Source organism: Drosophila mauritiana, chromosome 3L (genome assembly GCF_004382145.1).
Source record: "Drosophila mauritiana strain mau12 chromosome 3L, ASM438214v1, whole genome shotgun sequence".
NCBI lineage: Eukaryota > Metazoa > Arthropoda > Insecta > Diptera > Drosophilidae > Drosophila > Drosophila mauritiana.
The window spans coordinates 20,493,597-20,518,308 of record NC_046669.1 but is presented as its reverse complement, the minus strand read 5'-3'; the positions used below and the strand labels follow the sequence as shown (position 1 = coordinate 20,518,308).

The window sequence follows — 24,712 nt, the reverse complement described above, 5'->3', positions numbered from 1 at the left end:
ATCTTTCCTTTTCCATAGAAACACTCTGGGCCAGAACGTGTTAAGGATTTCGTTTCGTTGCGATTCGATTCGCTTTTGGTAGCAGCTCCAAAAAAAATAAATATTCCCAGCAATGAGACAGCGGCTTTTGGTCTTACTTTTTTGTGGCGCCACACCATCCCTGCCGCCTCCATTTCGGGGGCGTGGCAACGATCCGCTTTAGCTAATTGACGGTTGCCAGCCATCAGGCAGTTACCGCTCGGTACGCCCACAGATGGATAGCTCTTTAAGCCAGACAGCACCACACCAATTATGCCACGCGGTGCTCTGCAATTTGTCAATTAGCTGATGAGATGCAGACTCCCACTGGAAATGTATGTAAAGACCAGTCGGTGGGAAAAGCCGCCCCTTTCGACCTGTTTCGTTGGGCTTCCTGTAAAGGTTGTACAATTTGAAGGCACCAACAGTTGTAAAATCGCTTTAAGACAATTTTTGACTTACCATTTTACTATCACAAGTTACCACTGCCACTTTGTGACCTTTGAATTTTCTTTTCGTTTCATGTTCCTCAGAACTTTCTAGCTGCCAATGCGCAATGCTGGTGGAATGGACCTTTGACTGCTGCCACAAGAGCGCTGAAATACGCAGGACATGTGGCGCCTGGAATGCTGCTGGTTACGGCTGAGCCCTGTGCCCTGGAGGTCCTGCGAGGAGCCTTTGCCCGAAGTGTCCTGAAGCCACCAGCCACTTATGTGATCAGCTCAGTGGGTGAGTCTCCCCCTTTTAGATCGTAGAAAGCCTAGTAATCAGTTTCGGAACTTCGTCGAAATTTGTGCGCTTTTTGGGGGGAGAAGGCAGAAGGTAGATCAATGGATGCTTCAGTCAAAGAGGAGTATGCTCGTGTTTCGCGTCCCAATCGCCAGCGTGAACTGGCCAAGAAGCGTCTTCTCTTCTGGGCAGGACGCCTACAGATGATGCCTCACGAGGTGGATGGGATGTCTGATGGGGAGCTCAACCTTAGGTTTGAAGAGGTAAAGAGGAAGGAAGCAGATTTTGAGCAGCGAAAAATTGACTTTGAGCGCTGGGCAGAACTCAACCAGTTGAGATACCTAATGTACGAGGAGCAGAGAAAGTACAACGAGCGTTACGGACCCGGTGGACCCTCCATCTGGCGCATCCTGGCCATGGCCCAGCAGGATCTGGAGGAGAAGCTCCAAATAGATCAACTGCGAGGGAGCTGCCAGCGTTTTCCCTCACCCATGTCCCTAATGGAAGAACGACACAGTGGCGGAAGGCAGCGGTTTCTGGAACCAGTGAGATCTAGCCTATGTGGCTGTATTTCGGATTCATATGATAATCTGGAACTGAGAACTGATCCCAGCTCAGAAGGATATAAACAAGGCCATGAGGAAACCCTTAATGATAGCTTATTACCATATTTCAATGAGTATTGCCATCCTCATGCGAAAAGCGAAGACTCCTTCAAAAGTAATGGGGAATCTTCAGGTCTGGGCTTTTGTCCTCTCTGCAAAAAGAAACACCTGCGCTTGCCACCTCCTTTCTGACCAGGGAAATAAATCAAAGGGGTACCCTGTAATAAACCCAGTCCTGTCCACTTTGTTTTCAATGTGTGAGTCTACACAGTGGAAAATAAGTGCTGCATACAATACATTTTAGCCACAGTCCCCATTTATCGATGCATTATTCCTGTGTAATCGAAGCGACATGCACTTCATCAAATATTGATGTGTCTGGCCCGGCTTATGGTCACTGGTCTGCTCCTCTGTGCCTCGTTAGCTGTCAATTAAGTGGACACCTGTGCAGTTAATGCGATGCTGCCGCTGCCCATTTCCCATTTTCCAGCGTTTCCCCTCCAGGTTTTCACACTTCCATCGCGACGACGAGGTTCAAAGCCGAAAAGTCCATTGCCAAGCAGGTCTATGATTTGATAAATGACCGGCCAGCCGGAGATCGTCGAAGTTGTGGAAACTCTGCGGCCTTTGGCGAACTTTGCTTGGGGAATTAATAAGCTGCGATTTGTGGCCACAACTCACAGTAATATGTTTTCTGGGTTGGGGGCCATACTGTCGGTTTATCTTTGTGAAATTCGATTGAGGAAATATCGCTGCACAAACAAAGAGCTGCACTCAAAAACACACACAAAAATGCAGACAGTGTGCAACATATGGTGTGGCATGCAGATTCCGCTCCATGTTTGCTAATTAACAACTGCAATGGCGTAGAACCCATTAACTGTTAATTACCATAAACATGACAATTCCATTGGCCGGCCAACAAGGAGACAGAACAATGTGCCGCGCTAGATACACTCACAAAGTCCTCGAGAATCACTGGAAAAATACCTATTTAAGTTTTCAAGAAGATTTATTTAAGCTACTATTTAAAGTTAGTAAGACGTTTGATTTTTAATAGATTAATGCAGTATAAGCGATACTTTAAGCTATAATCCCCTCTCATTTTAGATCCATAGCATTATTAAAGTTTTCTAATTCTATACGTATTCGTTAATTACAAGGTCCAATAGAGTACTGCTAAATTCAGAAACGTGTGAATGGTTACTAATATAAAGTATTCCCATTAAAATGAACACCAATTGCAGTCACATTCATTTGAACACACTCCAATGGTTATTTATTATACACATGTTTTGGCCAACATTGTCTACCATTTTTACGGCGACTGTTTTTCAATGAAGTTTTAATATGTTTTCGCTTTAAATTAAAATAATATTACAGTCTGGCATCTGGGGAATTGCCTATATGCATTAAATACAAGAGTAGGCATAAATGAACGCTGCTTGCTTGGTTGCCACTAAATATTTGTTTAAACATTTTACAGCTTGCTGCTTATCAAACTAGACAGACAGCAAACCCGAAATATTTTAAAGACTTCTCTGCACATAAACTTTATAGTTTTCTTTGGTCTGAAGTGGCATACATTTATCTTAAAGAGGAAAAGATTTATAGCTAGCCATGGCAGTTGTTTGTTGGCCAACAATCACAGAACGCTGATCAAATCGCATTTAAGCCATGGCGAAGTGGGAAATAAAAGCACCATTTAAATGGCAGTAACAGTAACAATAACAATATAACAAATAGCAAATAACAAATAACACATTGCATGCAAAACAATCAATCAACGGCAATTTCTCGCTCAATTAGGCAACAAACATGCCAAATAAATGCAAAAGAAACGAAGAAAAGCAAATTAAATTCAGTTTCGTGTTAAAGAGCCAACTGGAGACTCGACTTTTTTCTTTCTAACGGTGGGTGGGAGAAAATCGGGGGGAAAACGAAGGAAAATCAGTGGAAAATGCCGTCGCTTGCCGCTTTGGCAATTTGACAGCGGAATATCGGTGGAAGCGCCAGAGAAGCAAAATAGACAAATGGCAAATGCAAAATAGCTGGAAAGCGGGAAAATTATGCAGTTTCCCAGATGCCGAGAAAATATATATACATATAAATGGGAGATATCGGCGAAGAGAGGGACAGCTAGAGCGAGAGCTGTCGGTAACTATGATGGCGAATAAAAAATAAAGAGCCGCAAATCAATTTCATCACGATTTCTCGTCGCCGAATCGCCGCTGAAAGTGAAATGTGGCCATGACACTGGATCTGCAGAGGAGCCACAATCATCGATCGCCCGTCCGTCAGATAATTGTAACTTAATATTCGAGCCATTAACAAATCGCAAGTCGGTAGAAATCAGCCAAGTCAACAGCAGCCGATGGATGCAGCGGGCTTATGCGAAAAACGAATGTCAGTCAAATGTTGCTAGTGGCAATCACATGAGATCTCTGATAATTCTGTGGAAAAATGAATTGATCATTTTGTGAGCATTGAAAAATATATATATATTTATTTATATTAACAATACACACAAATGTTTTTGCTTGTAAGAAAGATATGGCTAAAATAAATGCAAAACTTATTGGAAATAATTTCAAATTTATTACCAATGACTGCAACTCGATTTCCAACAATGAGGTGCTGAGATCTTTATGTAATCAATTTTGAATTAATATTAAATTAATAAATAATCCTGGTATCCATGTTGTAAGCCAACATCAATGACAAGTATTTTTTTTGACTGTGCACAATGTATAATTTCACCGTTAAGCTCTGGCCAATTTCTTGAAAGGTTTGTTAACCCTTTCATGTGGGGGAGAAATTCTCTAAAGCGTAACCAAGTTTGCCAAAAAAAAAGTATAGGAGTCATTGTCATTGGGGAGTTGTCTTTGCAAGTTCATCGTCATCATGGTCGCTTGAACACCGCCCTCATCACCATTCTGGCGAGCTTTACCCAAGCGATTATTGTAATTTTATTGTTCTCTTTCTTCCGAGGCTGGTCTTCTCCCCGATTCTTCTGTCTACACCGCTGATTGCCCCCTTCTACGTAGGACCCTTCGGTTAATGAGGTCAGCCTATTTGATTTTAACTCTTGGTTACGCTTGACGGCGTTTTCCCTCATTTAGCGGGAAAGTGTTCTGCGGAAAATCGTACAGCACCGCCATTGTTTTCCACTTTTTTCCGCTGCTGCGACGCACCAAAAATGGCTGGCAATTTAGCCAAATGCGACACGATTCTAGGGCCTGAGTTTATCCCATCATCTGCAGCTCCCCATTGGAGGTTGCACAACACGGGAGACTTGGCAGGCTCCCAGGTTCAGGTCCACTAACCTAAACGCAAACCCAAACCCAAACCCGAACTCATTGACCTTTAACACACAGCAAACAGGGACGGTAAAAAGTGTCGCCAAAAAATTCGCTTTCCTCGGACTGGGCATGAATTTGGTTATTTATTTAGTATTGCTTTTTTGTGGGCAAATCGTGTTGCTCCTTATTTACCAGGCTATAAAAAAGCTGGTGGCCCAATGTCCGACTGTCTGGCATTTTGCTGGTGTTGCAACCACGTAAATGTCAATTTGCATTTCGTGAGGCGTTGCATAAACAGCAGCTCCCCTTGTTATCCCCATTGCCTTGTTTTCAATTTGTTACTGATCTGAAATATTTTTATTAACAGACGGAAACAATTAGCGTCGGCTCAACGAACGCAACAAGCGCCGGCCAAAAAGTTAAAGCCGTAGCTCTCCTTTTATTTTATTTTGTTTTTGTTTTTATACGATCTGCGGACAGGCGTATCTGTTTCCTTTTGCCAGCGACTGCGTGGCCTTTCCCCCCGCGCCCCAACCACCCACCACCCACCACCCCAAGCGATACGAGAAGGAAAACCAAAATGGGAAATTGAAAACGCGCAAAAAACGTTTCAGACACAAAATCGTGATTGCCTTCGTTTGGCCGCCAGACATTTCGTTGTTGTTCCTGCTGCAGTGCTCCAGATGCCGATGAAAAGGGGGGGAGGGGGAATGAACTGGGGGGCTACGGTGGGTCAACAATGGGGCGGTCCTAGGGGTGGTGATCCTGGCTGCTTATGCAAAAGTGCATTCCAGGAAATGCAGTTGAAATGGGAGCAATGTAGGAAATCAGGATATGATCGAGAATCAACCAAAAATATACTTCGATACCATTTTATAAAGATATATATATAAGATAATTCTCCAAGTAGCAAACTGAGCTATAAAAGGTATCGATGGAAATCAAAATAAATGATCCAATATAAATATTTACACATTCTTCATAATGTAACCTATTACTTTTCGAGTTTCTTACCATCTTTAATTTTTGCAATTAAGGACCTTAATTTAAATAGTATTATAATTATTTTTACCCTTGTCGAAAACTCCATAAATTATTCGAAACACAACCCAAACTAACTAATGACTGGCTGACGGACTTTCCTAATTGTAAATCACAATGAAATACTCTCACTGACTTACTGATTTTTAACTTGCTGCCCACCCCATCAGTTTGGCCCAAAAACCCTGACTAACCGAGCTGATTGATTAATTGCCAAGTGAAAACGAAAGACACAGTCTTTGTCCCAGATGACAAACTCCTGCCTGCAGCTGGAAATCTTTTTCTTTTCGGCTTCATCTGCATTTTTTAGCTTGCGTCGAAAAAAACTGAAAACCGAAAACTGAAAACCAAAAACCGATCCGAACCGAAGGAAAACGAGACTTGCAAATGATAATAAATATGAAAAAGACGTGAAAACGATTGCCGCGATTTTCCCACCGACGCTTTATAGATGGTGTCTGAAAGGCAACCTGCCCTCCCTCCGACCGCCCCCCCCCCCCCACTTCTTCCCCTTGATTTTTAACCCCTTTTCCCCTCCGCTTTTCCCCCACCTTTTCGGCCTCCTGGAGCCGCCTCCTTTTTGCCGCAGTTTCATCCGTCTTAAGTAGAGTGAAAGTGTTGCGTTTTCGTTTCAAATTGTGGCCACAGTTGCAATTGTTGCTGCCTAGGCTTATGTTATTGTTGCTTTAGTTTTTAAGTTTTTCCGTGCTTTTTTCTTAAGCCTTTTGCGACTTTTTGCCGCTATTTTAGCCGGCGGACACATATCCTTGTGTTCAATCAAACCAAAGCGACGTCGACGCGGCGCAGTCTTGCTTTTCCACGGATCCCGGATTGTTCGCTCTGGCTTTTCGGAGTCAAGTGTTTTGTAGCTTGAAGGTTGTTTTCCACACAGCCTCCCACTGAAGGCAGGCCCACCCCCTCCTTGGCATCCAAACCCCCATCCCCCCAATCATCCCCCATGCCCCATGGGGCTCAAACATGCGGCAAACATTTTTAGCGCTTGTAGTTGCAATGAATTTTTATGCAAATGAAAAATGTTTCTTGCGATTTCCATTTTTTGTTTTTTTTTTTGTTGTTTCTGTTGTTTTGTTGTTGTTGTCTTCAGCTGCTTTGTTGGCCATTACTGTGATGCAATTGCCGCGAGTAACAATAATCTTGATGTATGATTTTTTTTCCTTCGCGGCTGTCTCTTATTATTAGAAAAAGAAAAACGTTAAAAAATAAAGAGGAAATCTTGTGCGCCTATCGTGTTGTTGGCACATTTTCGCTTGGCAGAGGGGGATTTTCTGTTTGATCTCATAACCGCCAGCGATGCCACGGCAGCATCATAAACTTTTAACGCTGTCCATTTCGAAATAATCAATAATTTTTGGCTATCGATGGCAATTTATTACTATTTTCCCCCTGCAACCAGCTTTGTTTTCGGTTTGTTTCTGCCCGCCGGGCAGCGACAGAAAGAGAGGAGCAAATAAATTAACACTTCCTTAATCGATAAACGCCAAAATGCCCGGCGATGCAAACTGCATTCGGCGTTGGAGAAATGCAACTCGAAATCAAAATGAAATGCCAATTGATAATGCCAGTGTCGCTGGCCTTACATTTTTAAAGCGGGGGCGTCACGGGCTGCCTTTCGATTCGTTTATTAATTTTAATTGCAACGGGGTGGCAACAACCGCCGGCTAATATCCAGCCCACGGATAAGCCGAACAAATTGCATACAACACTCCCCCATCGGAGGATACAAACATATATATGTCGCATTACGAATGTATTTTGACCACTGTACGTGTCTGTCATATTATTAGCATGGTTTGACCACTGTGCTTGCCAGACGCAGCTGCGCAATGAGCTTGGTATATTGTGAGGACATTCTTAGAATTTGACTACAACGTAGAATATGACTGGCGCCAAAGTACCGTTACGAGTGAGGCGACAGCGTTGTCGCGCTGTCGCCAAGTGTAGTCCAGCTAGCGTGTGTAAAGGATAGATCGATGCGTAGAAAATACGATCAGTTGCATACAGACGGTCGCGCACGGTGGTTGGAATTCGCTTCACTCGAAAGGTTTATTTGCTAATATGGAAGATCAGGAGCAAGAAAATGCCAACGCTGCGACATATACATACTATATACATAGTATGAATATCGAACGAGTAGTTGTACTGAGCCATCCAACGAAAGTGGGTTGCGCGTGCTCGAGGGGCAGTTGGAATTTCAGGGAACCCAAGATTGCCGCAAAGGCCTTGATCTTGGCCAGATTTCCGATGTGGGCAGAGTGTGGTGCGAGTTATTAATATGCCACATCTAGCATGCTGCAATTGCTGAGGGGTAAACTATAGAAAAGTCGAGGAAAGCAAGAAAAATCTTAAACAAATGGCATTTACAAAGAAGATAGGCTAATAGACTTATTAAATTTATTAATTTAAATTCTCACACAGTGAGCAGATTAGATACATTCATAAATTAAATAGACGCAAAAATGCTTGAAATAATATCCAATACAAAATAGAAATAAACTAATTATTGTAAACGTTAACTAGTACTGCATACAAATTGGTACAATTTAATTCAATTAATTAAGTTCAATTTAGTATAGAAGTACAAAGTTCCCATCGCATTATTCTTGTTTGGCAAACATCATTTCATTTTTAATAAATAATGCAATGTGTATAAGTTTTTCTCGCTTGTATAGAAATCATACTAAACAATTTATATTTCTTTTATATTATTTACAAGCATGTTTTTGAAATTTATAACCCTAATAAGAAAAAATATAGCTACGCTTAAAGGTGACAGACGTTAGATAAAAAAGCTATTAAGTCAAGTAAATTGATGTTATATAGAATGTATAATAATTAAAACAACTGCTACAGTAATGTGCCCAATTAGTCACAGCCAAGTTAAATTATTTAATATTCAAATGTAAAATGTTCCCAGAACAAATGGTATTCATTAGAGGAGCCACGTCAAAAAGTTCATTTCCAAAAGCTGCAATAAATATTCAAATGTCTCAAGCCGCAACAGTATTGGCTTGACTTTCTCATTTATGGCCTTTAGCCGATATTAAATTTGAATTTGAAGCCGTGACCTTCCCAATAAATGTAGCCTTCGGATGCGAATGACTGCACCCAGTGCCAAATGGCATTTCGAACTAACTCCGCCCGCTGGCCAGAAAGCTAAACGTTCGGATGACTGGCGGCATCTGGAAGCCGCAAGAGTTTCCATCCACAGCCATATATCACTCGTGTTTGCCCAGCCATCTCTCATATTTGTTTATCTAGCCCCAATTTGGCTACTGCACTACTGGCGAATTTATGATCAGGGCGTTGCTGCCAAACAGCGCCGAATGGCAAATTGCGGAGTGGCGAAATCAAATGGGAAATGTATTATAAAGAGGCGAGTGTGCCAGATGATAAGCCCGTTCAAATAAATCCCCAAGCCGAGTTTAACTGCAGGCCAAGTGGTGGCTTGTGCGGCTGCTGGTGGAAAAGGGAGTGCATCCGTGTAAGTGGCGGACAACAAATGCTTTTGGGGCCTGGCTAGATGGAGATTGAGTGCAGCTCCAAGTGACGCCACACACAAATGCCGCAAAAGCGGCCCAAAGATTAATCGCTTAGCAAATTTGCAAATTGTGAAAGTGCGAGTGAGAGGAAAAGGCGGATTTCTGGCGACTGTTTTTCTGTTTTTCTGTTTTCCTGCGAGGCTCACAACTCACAACTTACAACTTGCAACTGCCAACTTCCAAGCTGCTAGCTCAAAACAACCAACTGCAAGCTGCGTTTAATATGGCGGCTAATTGTCCTTGACGACGGTGCATCCCACATGGCATTTTATTTTGTCTCTGGCTGCTGGCGCAAATTGCTGCCGGGTATTGGTGCACCGAGAGAAATGTGTTAGTAAAAAAGGAATCAAAAAGATAAAGATTTTGGCTAAAATATGGTACGGAAAGCAGAAAGGAGACACTAAAATAGTTGTTAGGATAAATAAGCATGTCATATCTACCTAAAAACCCTTGAGCAACAATATATGTATATAAATTCTTACCCATTATTTAGGTCACATTATTCACTGTGTAACTTTACAGCTGCAGGCTGCAGTGAAAAGTGAAAACTTGAAAAATTGATTATGCAACTGCCGCAAGGACGTTTGTGGCCAAGAGGCTTGCCTGTGCCTGTGCCTGCCTCTCTTGGCCTGGCCAAAACGGAGGTCGGCACACACTTGGTCTGATTTTGCAGTCATCACACCTCCCGCCATCGCCATCGCCATCACGCCGTCTTTGTCTTATGTCATTGTCTCCGTCTCTGTCGATCCTCTCCCTCTTTATTATTGCAATTTTGAGGCATGCCACTACTATTCACTTGCCTCGGGGGCGTTGCTTGTCGTTGGTTGTTTGCCACTTTTTTAGAGGTTAAGTTGCAAGTAGGAAGCGTTTGTGGAGGCGCATTTTATTTACGGGCACGATGCGGCACCAGCAGGTTAAAATAATAATGAAACGACAGCAAGGTGTGCAGAGCTCTTTTCTTTGGCGTGGATTTTAATGGCTGATGGTACATGGCGTTTTAATTAAGTATACGCCGCGTGAACGATGCGCCGACCATATAAGGCGATGCCAGCAGACGATGCTGCAACTACAGGCGGGAAACTGTTGTCAGCTTTGCTGGTTAGTTGAAGTTGTTGCTTAGTCCTTGATGATTCGTTTTGAGGAAGGAATATTAAATTTGATGAATTCATATGATACGAAGATGAATGTTAGTCGTAAAATTTTGTGATTATAAACGAAAGGGTTAAAGCTTGTAACTTGATAAAATGGAAACTGTTGCTTTTCTACCAACTTGGCAACTAAATAACATTATTTTAACTTTTTTACTACAAAGTTAGAGATTGAATTAGTATTTTCCAACTCGTAAGACCCGCCATGTTGCCGTTGCATGTGGAACATATCATGCATCGCAGCAGACCTCACACGACCTCCGTGCGGATGAGAGGTCAAAACTAAAAAGTCAAACTCAAATCAGGCGGTTTAATTACCCCGTCAATCGAACGTGGCCAAATGCCAAGCGAGCCAAGGCAACTCTCCCAGGTGGCCACCCAAAATGCCAGCAAATGAAAAGCCGAGTTCGTTGGAAAAAATGCGAGCAAGTTTAGGTGACCAAATGGGGCACTCGTTCGTCCAGTGATTAGCCATATAAGCAGGCCAGTTGCACATGTTTTTGGTTTTTCACTGACCATACCACCTGTCTCCTTGACATTTTCCAGGTGACATTGACGATTGCATTGTGACGCCAACGGTTCAGGGGCAGTTCACGCCGCTTCCAGAGGCACTCTGCGATGTGATCATGGACCTCACCGCCGAGGGCCAGTCGGCGACCATTGAGCACGTGCGCAGCAAGCTGAGCTCCCGATTCCCACACATGACCACGCCGGCCACCGAGGTCATTTACGACTCCCTCGCCCAGCTGATGCAGGAGCAGAAGATCTACCAGACCTCCAAGGGATACTTCATCTTCACACCAGAGTCAGTTTACCTAATGAAATTTATATACATTTTCAACATCATAGTAATACAATCCCAATCCTCTCCAGACGCCGACGAAGTCGATCGAGGCCGCGCAGCAATCACCACCAGTTGAATGGCAGCCTCGCCTATGGCCACTTGGCGGAGGAGGAGCAGCAGCACGGTGATGATGTGGTTCCCCAGGAGGCACGCACAATGCTGATGTCCAATTCCGAGGCCTTGCACTCTCTCTACGGAGAAATCTCAACGGAGCGGGACGGCGACCTCACCCATCAGTGCATCCAAACGAATCTGGCGGATGTGATCTGTGGCGGTAAGTACACACATCTCCACATCAATTATATCAGTTAGTGCAATCAGCAATCGATCAATAAATTACTTACAGGCAATCCCAATGACAAGATCATCTATCCAAGGGCGGCGAAGCGACGCAGTGCATCGTTTCCGACGCCGCGCAGCTTGGAACGCCGGCACAGTTTGCGGCTCTTTGGCTCGTCGAAGCGCCTGCAACGCTGCGCCTCCACGCGAAGTCTGTCCAAGACGTACGCCCAAACGCTCAACACCACGGACAGCAGCAGCTCGGAATACCAAAGCACAGATTCGTCATCACCCAGTGAGTTGGGGAATCTTGAAAATTAAGAACCTATCTTAACGATATTTTCCCCATTTAAGAAAAAGGATCTTTGCTCTCACGACTGTTCCGACGCAGCGGTCGAGCCAAACAGCGGCAGATTGAGACCTATTCGGCCCAGTTCCCTCCAGCCGAGTGGTTCAACACCAGAGCCGTTCACCTGCACAGCGTAGGCACCCAAACGGCCGAGCACGTAAGACCTTAGTGACTTAGGAAAGGGCCACACATTTCTTAAATACTAAATCCTTTCTTGTTTTTCATCCGCAGGACATGCCGGTTGCCCACACGCTGTCCAACTCGACGTTCTACGACGGCTCTGAGCTGAGCCAGCGCTCCTCCACTTTGCCCCGTCGCCATCGACGCCACATGTCCAGCGAATCGACGTTTCTGATTTCCTCCAGGGACTGCTCGCCCATCCGCCGCCGATCGCCGGTGTACTGCAGCAGCTCGCTACCTCGTTCCACGCAGTCGATTCCGGCCACCACGGCCAAGACAAATCACTCGTCGCGTTTGAGTCATGGTCACGGAGGATCTGTGACGCCAACGCCGCCAAAGACGGCACAGAAGTCGGTGATTGGGAAGCACATCTTCGAGAGCTCGCCATCGCGATCCGCCACGTTAAAAGCGACGGCGGCCAAGCGCCACACGGACGGACTGATCATCAACAGCTGCCTGGACAACAAGGCCACGTACCGGAGCCTGCAAAGCAGTGGTCCCTCGAGCCTCGAGTCCTGCAAGACTACCTCGATGCTCGCCAGCGGTCCATCGAGTATTGACAGCGGAAAGGTGTCGTTTAGCCAAAAGACCAGCGGCCACTCTAGTCTGGACTCGCAGTGTTCCACCAATACGGCGGTGATAGCACCACCATCGAGCAGTAACAATGGGAGTTCTCGTTCAATTCTCCTGCTAAACGGTTCTCCACGGGGAACACCACGTCATCAGGCCATGAGGGCACGAGTGGCCGAAGCACAGGCGCAGAGACAAAGAGCCAGTACGCCCAGTCGCATCATGGAGGAAATCTATCCGGCTGGTGGAAGCAATGGTGTTCCCACCTCCAACAGCAATAACTCCATTACCCTACAGGTTACCACCTCGAATGGGAATCAAAGCATACCCAGCACCAAGATCTTTGTCCAAAACTCACCGGTAAGGAGTGTTATAACCCTGGAGAACGGCAAGATGCTGGAGAACTCCAATGTATTCATCATCAACAATGAGACGATGACTAACGAGAAGGGAGAGATCATCAAGAAAACCCTTTCCAAGCAGACTTCCGCTGCCCCAGCAGCCACATCCACGCCTGTTAAGCCGGAAACTGTTTCCGAGCAGCCACTCAGTGAAACGGAGGCCAACTCGGAGACCTGCGACTCCATATCCTTCATCAGTGAGTGTTCTCCGGAGAGCACGTGTGCTGTTGAACCGGAGACCCCTGTTTATGATGGAGGAAAGTACGCCAAGAACACCAATAACGATGCCACCATGAACAACAGTCGGAAACTGTGCCTCCAACTGGCCAATGGCATTGCGTACAAGAACAACGTGCTGAAGAATGAATCCCAACCAAATTCGCCCAGTGCGGATGCTCCTCTTAAAATGGCAGCACTAGCCAAGCAGGATTTTGAGATTGCCGGCTCGGTGGGCAACCTGCATTTTTACGAGAAGAGTTCGAAGGATGTGGGTGCCTCACAGAGCAACAACATGATGATGAACAGTAGCACCGACCTCAAGAATCTGTGCTATGAGTCCGTGTGTCAGCTGCAGAAGTGCTCTATGAATGGCGATGAACTGGCGCTGGCCCATTTGCTACACAAGTCAAGCAATCCACTGGGTAGTGAGCCCAATTTGGCTCTGAAAGATCTGGTGAATGATAAGTCCATTGATAAGGAAGCCATCGACAGACGACTCAGCTTGACCAAGGAATCTTTGGAGCAAGGAATGGGCAGCGTGCTGGCCAACGGCGGCGAAGAGCTATATAACTTTCCCAGTCTGACCGACTTGTCCTTCAACTTTACGTCCTTGGCGGCGAGAAAGATCCTTCAGGGTGTGAGCCTCAACAGCATCGACACCCTGGTGGAACTCAACATGGCAGCAGCGGCGGCGGCGGCAGCGGTGGCGAATAACGCGCAGGAGAAGCAGCAGAACAACCAGCCAGCGACGGCAGGACCAACTGCATCCGTGTGCACCGACTTCGGAATGGTCTAGGCCAGAGAAAAGGCATCACCTCCGCCCCAACAGAGATCATCGCTGTGGGTTTTCCGGAGCTTATTGGCCTCTTAGCTTAATCAAACGACCAGATCTTAGGGTCTAGATAGGAGTTATATACGCTCCGCATTTGGCAAACCATATTGTGTAATTTATTACAATTTGATTTCCCCATTCGACGATAGCAGCAATTTGTATGTATCTTTCTTTACGGTTTTATCGGAAGCAAACTTTAATTTACAGTGCCAAAATACGTTTAGATTAATTTTAATGCTTATTATTTCATATGCCAGTTCGTATTTCGCTTTCTACCAGAGAGACACCGCCAAGCGGCTTCTGTTTAAGCAATCCCAATTATGTAAAAATCCACACAACCACTATGTTATCCTTACTTTTGTGTACATTATTCAAAATAATTGTTTATACTAACAACGCCCAAAATGCAATCCTATCTATACAGACGCGAACCGCAAGAGAACAGAGATGTACTACGAACATAGAACTTAGCACTAAAACAGAAATACAATAATTTTGTACAAGGCCTTAATTAGTAAAGTCAGCAATAATACAAAATAAGTTGAATCACTAATAAAAACGATATAAAAATAAATCTATAAATTCGTAATATTTTATTGGGGGTTTCATAAATTCCTATCAAATTACTGAAAATAATTCGTCTCCATTTATTTAAATTCCCTGCAAATAATTAAAAACGATCAACTGATCATTGGTATTATTTCTTTTCATTTATTGAAATTTTTAAGTCTTTTGCTTTTTCATATACATATTGTTTTGTTTTCATATACTTCGTGTTTGTTATACTCGTATTTAATTTTTAGGTTTTGGGTAGTTTTGGCTCTATAAATATGAATAATTATAGCTAAATGCTTTTAAATTAATATTCAGGGTATATACACACACACGCGGTATACACGAACTTCACTTTTTAGTTACACAGAGAAAATGTAGGATAAACAAAATATATAATATACATAGCGCGCACTTAACGGGATATAGTTATTAGTATATGCTAAATCAACTACTTTCGCCAATCGCTTTTGTAATTCGTAGGGGTAGATCAAAACGGGTATGGGCATAGAAGGTTGCCCAGAAGTAAATTGGTGTTTCAAGTGTCTGGAGAGGATTAGAGTTATACAATAATACATATGCATATTTAGAGAATAATTTTCATAGATTGTGGGTGTATTATAGTATGCTGATGTATATACAAGTAGTTTTAGAAACTTATTTTAGTGTGTAGATAGTGTAAAACAGACAAATGTTTAATTTATTTACATTAATATTAGCAGAGAACGAAGGAACATTAAGAATTCACTATATACTCGTACGCTGTGTGTGGGTTAGGTGTTGAAGAAAATGGCGTTCGGGTCGTTTCGATTCGGATTATACAGATATTTCATTCAATATGCTATATATATTTTATAATTATCGCTTTGCTCAATAACTAAAATGTACAATAGATGACTTAGACCTCCGTCGACCGTCCGTTCTCATCCGTCCGCGAGGCCTTTCGCTCGCGTCCCGGTATTCGGCCAGTAAGCGGCTGCGCCTGCGCCTGAGCCTGGGCTTGAGCTTGGGCCTGAGCTTGGGCTTGAGCCTGTGCCTGGGCTTGCATTTGTGCCTGCTGCTGGAGCATTTGCTGTTGCTGCAACATGTAAGCGGCCTGTGACTGCTGCACAAAGTTGGCATGGGTATACGCCTGCATTCCCGGAGCTGCATACACATTGCTGGGCGTGGCAATCGCCGCCGTTGGCGGCATGTTAAATCGCATCTTGGCTGCTGCAGCTGCATTTGCTGCGGCCGCAATGGCAGCGGCATTTTCCCTCGAAGCGCTGGAGGTTGTAGTGGACTGGAACGAGATGCTCATGCCGCTGTCCAGGGAGCCAACGCTGCCACGACGTTGAGGTTTCTCATTGCCAACTGGAAGGTGATACAAAAACCAGTCAGTAATGTCTACATATTCTTTAATCTGGTAAGCAACTACTTTAGCAACTACTAAACAGTACATGCTTTTTAACTAATTTAAAATCACATTTGAACTTAAGCTCTTAGCGTTTTTGCTACATATAATGAGGTAAACTCACACTGCTCGTGCATGTCGAGAAGGCTGTTGCTCAGCGCACTGCGCTTCAGCTGCTGCGAGTTATCGGCGGAGTTTGGAGCCTGCTCGCCAGATGCTTGGGATCCTGGCTGATACGGGCATGGGCAGACCTCCACGTCGGCCACGCCACTGTCACGATTCTCCGCATTGCCAGGTGCTCGATTGCGCGCCGACTTCTGGCGCTCCAGCTCGGCCTCAATGCGCAGCGACTCCATCTCGTCCATCTCGCTAATGGACTCTTTAAGATCCTCGGCAAACTTGCAGCGATCGTGTTCGTTGCGGGCGTTGAAGGTGATCAAGATCTTGCCATCCACTTTCTGGGAGAGCTGAATGCAAAACGGATAGTTGGGCATGTCCAGCAGGGTGACAACGGTGCCGCATAGCGGGAAACTGTTGCGGAATGTGTACGTCACGGAGGTCTTCTTTTTGCTAAATATTTTGGTAATGACCAGCAGATCGTTGAACAGGAACACCTCGCGCTGATGCACACCAGGTCGCTCCTTCTTGTTCACGTCAGGAATCTCGTACAGTCGGCAATAGCAGACAAGACGCCGATGGGGCAGCGCTAGATTTGGTTTCTTGCCCACAATAGTGGCCTGGACCTTCATCACTTGAGTGACATGGTCGCTGCCGGGCTTAAATTCGTCGGACTTGACACGGTCATAGATGCCCATCAGCATGTCCTTGTCGATGTCGTGACAGTCGTCGATGCCGCGCAGATTTTTTATAAAGTCCTCGACGCGCATGCGACGTTCTGGCTTTAGATTGGGTGTGTGCAGATCCGTGTTCAGCATGATGATGGCAAAAGCCAGGACGAAGATCTTTAAAATAAGAAAACATAAATTAGATATCGTAATAAATTAGACTAGCTGACAGACTTACCGTATCGGATGATCTCAGTCGCCCGACAATGTCCGCATTGCATTCACAGTAGCGCTGTGAGAAGATCTCCATGAGGCGCTCAATCTTTTGTGCCTCTCCAGGCATGCGGAAATAGGCCTGGAACTTTCGCAAAGCCACATCCACTTGCCGGCCGGACAGGTCCAACTCCATGGCAAAGCAACTGAGCACGGCCATGTTAAACTGGTTCTGCAAATTTCCCAGATACTCGCCGATCATTTGCCGCGACAAACCCTTACGGGTGATGAGAAAACGAGCAACGCCCTGTGGTGTATTCTCAAGGAATCCCCGCCTGATCAGATAGGTGATGCCCTTCTCCGGCTTCTTGTTGAACAGATTGAGTCCAACGCGATACTGGCGCTTGCGTATAGTCTCCGACATCTTGTAGTTTTGTGCCACTCCGGCAGCTGCAGCTGCCGCCTGCAATTGCTGCTGCTCGTGTTGCTGCTGCTCGTGCTGCTCATACTGAGCGGCACTCGTATGCGAGGAGATGGCATGGTCATCAGCTGGTGGCATTCCTCCTGCCGCTGTAGCTGCTGCAACGGCAGCCTGCATTTGAGCGGCATAAACACCGGCTCCGGCAGACACTCCAACTCCTCCACCAGACACCGCACCCGCTGAATCCGCGGAGTGCGTGGAGAACTGCTGGGAACTATTTAGGGCTGTTCCTCGTTTCCATGTATGTGGTGAGTTACTGCGATCCGAGCCCAAATCGCTGTTTAGGTTGCGTTCCGCTGAGGTAACACTCGAATCCGATCCGGAACTCTGCACGGAGGTCAGACTGCCGTTCTCGGCGGTTTTGCACAGGCCATTGGTCCTCAGCAGCGAGGGAGGTGGCGGTGTCTGGCGCTGCAGCAAGAGAAGCTGTGTCTGCTGTTGTGCCGTAATGGAGCTGGTGCGTTTGGGCACCTCTGGAGGCACCTTCTTGCTGCTTCCGCTCCCGCTGCCTCCGCTGCCGCTCCCTGTGCTGCCACTGCAACTGGGCGTGGGCGTGGTGCTGCCGCCCTTGGGTCGCATATAGATCTGGGCCGCCGAATAGTAGGGCGTGTGCGGGGAGTGTCCGCTCGTGTTAACCCACGAGGCATTTAGCGAGGTGTCCGCCGAACTGGCATAGCTCAGGTCGTGCGGTGATCCATGGTAACTAGTGTAGTAAGCAGCTCCCTGGGGCAGTGCCTGGGCATTATAATAATGTGGCTCTGCCGCGTGCAGCAGATTAACATGTGGATGTGAGGCCAGAGCCGATGTGCTGACTGTCGAGCTCGATATGGAGGCGGGAGAGGCTCCTGTAGATTGGAAAAAGTTAGTTAAATGTTTACAAAATTATTAACATTTTGAGCCCTCTGGATAATAGTGTTATATAACCACTAACTCTAATGATATTATTTCTAAACTCTCTACGAGTAATTTTAAAACCCTTTATCTGTGATCTCAATTCTAAAATAAGTTAATCACGATTGCTTTGATAAGATCAAACAACATTCTTTTTGATTATAAACAAAAGATCCTAACATATCTAGTTCACTTTAAGAAAACAAAGTTAAGACGCAATTATTGTTTAAACATGGCCTATTAAGATATTGTTTTTTATGAATATTGTAAATTGTAAATGTGCAATATAAGATGTACTTGTTTAAATTACACATTTTGTTTACAGTTAAATTTACATTAAACAAATTGCATGTGTCAGTATGTTAATTGCACGTTAACCTTGTGAGATTTGTTGAGATCATTAAACTTATATTTATTTTGATGTTACCACCAAGGGTCACCCGAAACAGATAATGAAACCCAATAACACAAAGAAATTTCGGGAAAATTGTTAAGTATTCTTGGTTCCCTTTAAAACGAAATAAAAAGCCATTTAACGTTTAATGCGAAATGGTTGCTGGATTTAAGTAATATATCTTTTTAAAATCTTGAGGATTAAAATGAAAAATTTAACACAAAACGGATGAAGCCTTAGGTCTTAACACCCACATAATCCTTGAGCAAATCAAGTTGGAATTTAAGTGTTTAACTTTAAAAAAAATATTAAAGCCTTAGCTGATGCAATTTTCGTCACACTATTTGCTATCCAGGTGGCAGACGTCCCCTATCTTTACTCACCTGACTGACTACGCGGTATGGGACTGCAGTCCAGCTGACGTCGCTCCCGCATGGAAAGCGATCGCGTAGGTGGCGTCCGGGATAAGCCCGGAGAAGCTGCTCCCGCCGGACCCGCCATGATGGTGACACGTGGCTGCTGCTGCTGCTGCGCCTGTTGTTGCTGTTGCTGCTCGGTGAGCTGAGATTCCGTGGCACTTCCGTAGGCTGACGAGGAGGAGGCACCCTCCTCCGCCAATCCAAGACTGCTGGACGTGACCACCATCCGCCGGCTTAGACGCTTCTCGGCTTTGGCCATTGCCGTGATCGAGGCGAACTTCTTGACCATCATGTAGTGACGGAAGGCGCGCTGAATAGTGACCGCTGCGTTGCGGGCTCGCACTCCGCCGTACTTGCGCTCCAGCAGCTCGATCTGTTTCTCGAGCAGATCTTGTGAGAGTTCGTAGCTATTGGAGGGAGATCAGAAAAGATGTATCCGATAAGTATTTGGAGGCATCCGGTGTGTGGGAATGGAAGGTGCGATGTGTGCTCGGTTGGCTGGAAATTTGCAAATAACTGACAAAAGTCTGCGCCGGAGACCGAATGTTTTGTTGCCCCGCCCGATAAGATAGCGCGCGAGTATCTTTGAAATACAATTCTCTCCGGCGTCGTCACTGTCGCCCCTCTGGGCTATCGACCTGATTAACATTCGCCTCTCGAGAGGCGGCAATAATATTGCTTATTGCTGTGTGCCTCGTGCCCCAAGCAATCGTTACTTTCGATCGATAAATTACTCATCATGCCGCTATAAAGATACATTTTTCTGGGACATTCCCTGAATTGCAAACTATCGAGCAACTTCAGCTTTCTGAATCAGCTGCATAGCGACCATGGCCAAGATCAAAAGATGCACTGCAGTAGCACAAATATTTGCATAGAAGTCGCTATCTTGGCGGCGTCTAATCTAAGATATCCAATTATGACTTTTCCAGTTCTCAACGAGCGGACAAAGTTCAAATTCATTCAGCTGACGAATGGTCAATCCCCCGGAGGCACACTTTTACTTTTTACAGATAACTAGATAGCTAGATAATTAGATAAGCAGACGAGCTTCTGTTGCCAACCCTCAGCTTGATGGATTGTTTACACAAAAATGGTGAAATGGTTTAATTCTGCAATTAATGCCCAAACAAAAAATAAACTGTCACTTTAAAAGGGAGCACAAATTAGAAAAATTTAAACGCTTAAGAAACCAAATTAGGCATTGCCGTTCGTTTTTTGTTTGTATACAGTACACATTCTCCAGATAATGAATTTTTAATCATGGCAATTATTTTGAAGCTGATTGGCAACCAGACTGTGAATAAGCTCTGGCCATGAATAGTTTATGGCTGATTTTCTGCTCATATCTCTGAAAACTGATAAGGGCACATCTGTGATTTAATAAATTTAATTGATTTCAGTTATTAAACTTAGCCACTTTCTAGAACAAGATAAGTCAATATTACGTATATTCAGATCTATAAATAAAGTTCTCTAGATTTCACTTATCTAATGATAGTCCTAAAGGTATGCTATAATAGTCCGTTACCGATTTAGGAAGCCACCTGTTTATCATTTGATAAAGTAGTATTTGAAAAACCTCCTGAATAATCCACCCAAATTGTACATTTCGATAAGAAACAGTTCCCGGAAATCTCCTTTGGCCCCTGGAAATATTTACTTTCTGACGGCGCATAATTCCCAGCTGAATCCACCCCAAGCTATCAACATCCCCCGGGAGAAAGTACTTACGCCGACTGAGCTCGCGTTCGCTTGAGGACATCTCCGCCGTTCCGAATGGAGTTCTTCTTGTGCATATTCTGTTGCTGCTGCTGCTGTTGCTGGTGCTGCATGATCACGCTGGTGGCTCCAGATCCCAGGCCAGTTCCCACACCACTGCCGGCGATGACTACCGCCCCACCGTGATGGTGGGCATGATGCCCGTGGCTGTGGAGCATGTGATGGTGATGATACTGGCCACCACCCGTCGCCGTGACCTGCATGTAGTGACCTGCGCCGGTCTGATGCAAGTGCTGCTGCTGCTGGAGGTGCTGCTGTTGCTGCTGCTGATGGCACGTGGGATACTGCTGGATTTGGTAGACCATCTGGGGATGCTGTTGCGCAGGGTAGTTGATGGCGGCTGAGGAGCTGTGGGCGCCGGGGGCGTAGTGATTCTGCAGGTAAACATAGCCGCCAACACTGCTATCTGTGCAGGTGGAGGCGTTGGCTGATCCTGGCTGTTGCGCTCCAGCCAGCTCATACTGGGTGGAACCACTTCGCTCCAGGCTCTTCTGGGGAAAGCTGCAAGTGGAAAAAACGAGGGGTCTGGTTAGAACACTACTTGCATTGGAATTTCGAATACAACTAATAGCAGTCCGTTTAAGCCGACAAAACAAAGAACTTATATATAAATAATTGCTTTATCAAGATTTCGCTATCAAAATTGATAAGCAAACATTTAAAGCACAAGTGTGGTTTTTGAGTCAAGAGTAATTGCTGTTTAATTTAGACATTACGCTATTATTTTATTTAGGTATACACACATGAAATGCAGAAAATTCTTGGTTCAAACTGTGTAATAAACATATGTCAAATATATATAAATATGAGTTAATTCCATTCTTGAATTACACACTAAACTTTTGAAATCCAAAAAATTTATAATAAGAGAGGAGATTTTTTTGAAGTCCAGGGTAATTGAAAGTATGTACACTACTCCAATTTAATATCAATGTGGGATTCTCTAAGGAATTTCCAGTTTTGATAAATAAACCAAGCCTTAGTTTTTGTTTATCTAAGTTGACGATAAGAGAACTTTCGTTTTCTGGGTCAGGCCATGGGTTCCTACCTTTCGCCAATTATAAAACCCGATATGCAAATGATCATGGTGAAGAAAATATCACAAAACGTTCAAGATTTATGCACTAGGCGGTGGTGTGGTCTTCCAACAGACACATTGTGACGCAGTTGTGCGCTGGGAGAATCACAAGATCGCCGCTAGGCTAGATCATTAATTAATACGCGACCCGCGATCGCTTAACAATGATATTCAAATTGAATTTCGGTCGTTCGGTCAGAGGAAGCACTGAAGAAACTGAATCCCGGCGGATATATAGATTGTATGTGAAGTGAGTGGGCCAGGGTGACGTCCGATCCCGGCGATGCTCGCGTTTGAACTAAACCGAGCATTCGACGACCGCTCGACAAGGTGATCGACGATCCGCCAAGGTAGAGGAAGAAGCTAACTGCGCAAGCGCGTCGGCAGCGATACTTCTTTGTGTATCTGTCTCGCACTCTCTACCCATCTCACTTCCTCCAGAAACGTGTTTCGCATGGCTCATTTAATGTGTGTGTGTGTGCGTGATCATCCTACACACGTATACGCCGAATCCCACACAAAATGCATCTGTTTTGCGTTGCCCTCGTCGGGTTACCCGAAAAAGAACAATTGTACTACCCCTAACTCAAAGAATAGAAATCCTAAGCGTAAAAGGATCCATTATCGAAAAGAGACAGCGAAACAGGTAGAGCAAGAGGAAGAGAGACAGCCCCGACATATGTTGTAAGGAAAGTGAAGGAAATGATTAGCCCACGATGACAAACTTATTGATCGGCACAGGGATTCTCAATACTATTGGATTTGAAGCAACAGTTGGGGAAATAGTAAAGGAGACGTTTGGCAGTGATTTCTGAAGGATGTAGAATTTATGAGGGATGGATTGCAGAAAATCAATAGAAATTACTAGAGGTTGAAGTGATGGGTAATAAATCAGAGGTATATGATAAATCGGACCATCTCTTGAATTTCGAAGGTACCTCCAATATATACATTCGATTTGAATGTTGTTTTTCAGATTTAAGCAAATTCGTTATGCCTAAAAATCATTTTTGAAATACCTTACATTATTTCCACAACATGATGCCACTAAGCAATAATCTCCCTTTAATGTATTCACCTTAACACTATATTGATTTTCGCTTAGCTTGGAAATCGTAATTCGATTTGCTCGAAAATCCCAGAAAATTCATTATCTACGTATGCAATACGAATGACTACCAGAAATCTTCTCGCAGCGGGACCAGCCCAGAAGATCGATATTGAAAAGTTCGAGGGCAGCTGCATATTTGCACCTATAGTCGAGAGCTGGACAAAAACAGGATCAGCAGGAAAGCCGAAGGATAACGAAACACAAAATTGAAAGGGGCATCCTTTTTGCTGCCTATCTCTTCCACACTCTTTTCGCCAGTTTTCCAGCTGCACCTGGCGTGGCTTTGCATGGGTTTCTTTGGGATATTTATACATATACATTTTTTTTCAATTCCTGAAAGGACAACAACGGCAGGTAGTTTTGCCTGCCGAACTGGCTTGTTATTGTAGCCACTTCTCCTTCCTCGCAACCCTCTGATTTTTTAAGAGTCCTGCTTTCGAGAAGGAAAAACATCTGCCACACGTCGCCCTAATTGTTTGCCGTTGCACGTTGCACATGTTGGAGCTAAATTTTCAAGACTGCCCGTCTGTTTGACCAGCCCAGAAAGTATCTGTGTATCTGCCTGCATATCTGAGTATCTCGCACATCGTAGCTCGTATCTTGTATCTCAGCTGACGCTCGCGAGCCAAAACTGCACCGGACTTCCTCCTGTTTGCGTATGCAACAAGTGTCCAAATCGGTTGACGTGACCCAACCGCCGATGGCCTACTCGGCGTAATTATTATTGATTTTACATTAGATTTCTCGGGTTCGTTTATGTGCATTTTGAAAGGGGGCTTAACGTTTATGGAGTGTGCCACAAGCGGGCCAGACACTTTGGGGTTGGGGTCTTGAGACTAGGAAAACTACAAACAGACCGCTGCTGCGCCGCATTCAATGTATTTCCATGAATATCAACATCAATATCAAAAGCCTATTAGGCACTCGAATCCCGGATTCGTCGCCGGACTTCTCCCCTCACTGGATCCCCGCGCGTTCGATTGGCTTCCAATTGAAAACGATCCCTCTCGTTCGGCGAACCCTTGCTTTGAAGTAGGAAGGCCAGTGGAACACCCAGGATCATCAGGACGACGATGGCGTAGATGATAAAGAAATACTTCAGATCGAAGGTGGTGAGCTGTTCAACCTTCTGAAGATTGTGCAGCGCAAGTAGTTCCATGGTCATCCTCTTTTTTTTTAATTTTCAGTCAATGATGCCAGGTGACGGCCAAAAATTTATACAAAATTTAGACAAAAATAACTAAAATTTGACTGGAAAATTACGGATAAAATGTTTTTGGTAGTTTCGCCTTTAAAAGCTTCGTATCATAAATATATATTTCTTTTTAATATTTGTGTAATTTAAAGTCATTTTACGTGTGGATCGCATGCTTTCTACATGATTTTCTGTACATTATATGTTCAGCCCATAAATATGCAACAGTTTCTGCTGGCAATCCTAGCTTCCACATGAATTCACAGTCCATATTAGACAAGTTTCAAACCAAATACGTTTATTATTTCAGAACATTTTTTTTTCCACGGTACATTTGTACA

At 44.7% G+C, this 24,712-nt stretch overlaps 4 protein-coding genes across 9 annotated transcripts in view; 2 read left to right on the top strand and 2 right to left on the bottom strand.

Annotated features, from left to right (window-relative positions):
* The window catches only part of LOC117140169, a 55,667-nt gene extending 41,008 nt beyond the window's left edge, over nucleotides 1-14,659 (top strand). The window contains exons 3-8 of one of the 2 annotated variants that reach the window (XM_033302945.1): nucleotides 552-747; nucleotides 10,950-11,208; nucleotides 11,277-11,521; nucleotides 11,594-11,821; nucleotides 11,881-12,032; nucleotides 12,107-14,659. In XM_033302945.1, the coding sequence (XP_033158836.1) occupies nucleotides 552-747; nucleotides 10,950-11,208; nucleotides 11,277-11,521; nucleotides 11,594-11,821; nucleotides 11,881-12,032; nucleotides 12,107-14,041 (3,015 nt within the window). In that variant the 3' untranslated portion in view covers nucleotides 14,042-14,659. Of the gene's footprint in view, nucleotides 1-551; nucleotides 748-10,949; nucleotides 11,209-11,276; nucleotides 11,522-11,593; nucleotides 11,826-11,880; nucleotides 12,033-12,106 lie in introns of those variants that run through there. The other variant, XM_033302946.1, reaches the window with a different exon arrangement.
* LOC117140170 lies at nucleotides 765-2,856 on the top strand. The gene has a single exon (XM_033302947.1). The coding sequence runs from the start codon at nucleotides 849-851 to the stop codon at nucleotides 1,542-1,544; it is 696 nt and encodes a 231-aa protein (XP_033158838.1). The 5' UTR covers nucleotides 765-848; the 3' UTR covers nucleotides 1,545-2,856.
* A 797-nt stretch (nucleotides 14,660-15,456) lies between the features above and the next one.
* LOC117140166 (IQ motif and SEC7 domain-containing protein 1) overlaps nucleotides 15,457-24,712 on the bottom strand; it is a 42,446-nt gene continuing 33,190 nt past the window's right edge. For 4 of the 5 annotated variants that reach the window (XM_033302939.1, XM_033302942.1, XM_033302940.1 and 1 more), the window contains 5 exons: nucleotides 20,940-21,488; nucleotides 19,170-19,612; nucleotides 17,046-18,346; nucleotides 16,147-16,984; nucleotides 15,457-15,982 (listed from right to left, as the gene is read on the bottom strand). In XM_033302939.1, the coding sequence (XP_033158830.1) occupies nucleotides 15,528-15,982; nucleotides 16,147-16,984; nucleotides 17,046-18,346; nucleotides 19,170-19,612; nucleotides 20,940-21,488 (3,586 nt within the window). In that variant the 3' untranslated portion in view covers nucleotides 15,457-15,527. Of the gene's footprint in view, nucleotides 15,983-16,146; nucleotides 16,985-17,045; nucleotides 18,347-19,169; nucleotides 19,613-20,939; nucleotides 21,489-22,035; nucleotides 22,343-24,712 lie in introns of those variants that run through there. The other variant, XM_033302943.1, reaches the window with a different exon arrangement.
* LOC117140173 lies at nucleotides 24,022-24,432 on the bottom strand. Its single transcript, XM_033302950.1, has one exon. The coding sequence runs from the start codon at nucleotides 24,339-24,341 to the stop codon at nucleotides 24,093-24,095; it is 249 nt and encodes an 82-aa protein (XP_033158841.1). The 5' UTR covers nucleotides 24,342-24,432; the 3' UTR covers nucleotides 24,022-24,092.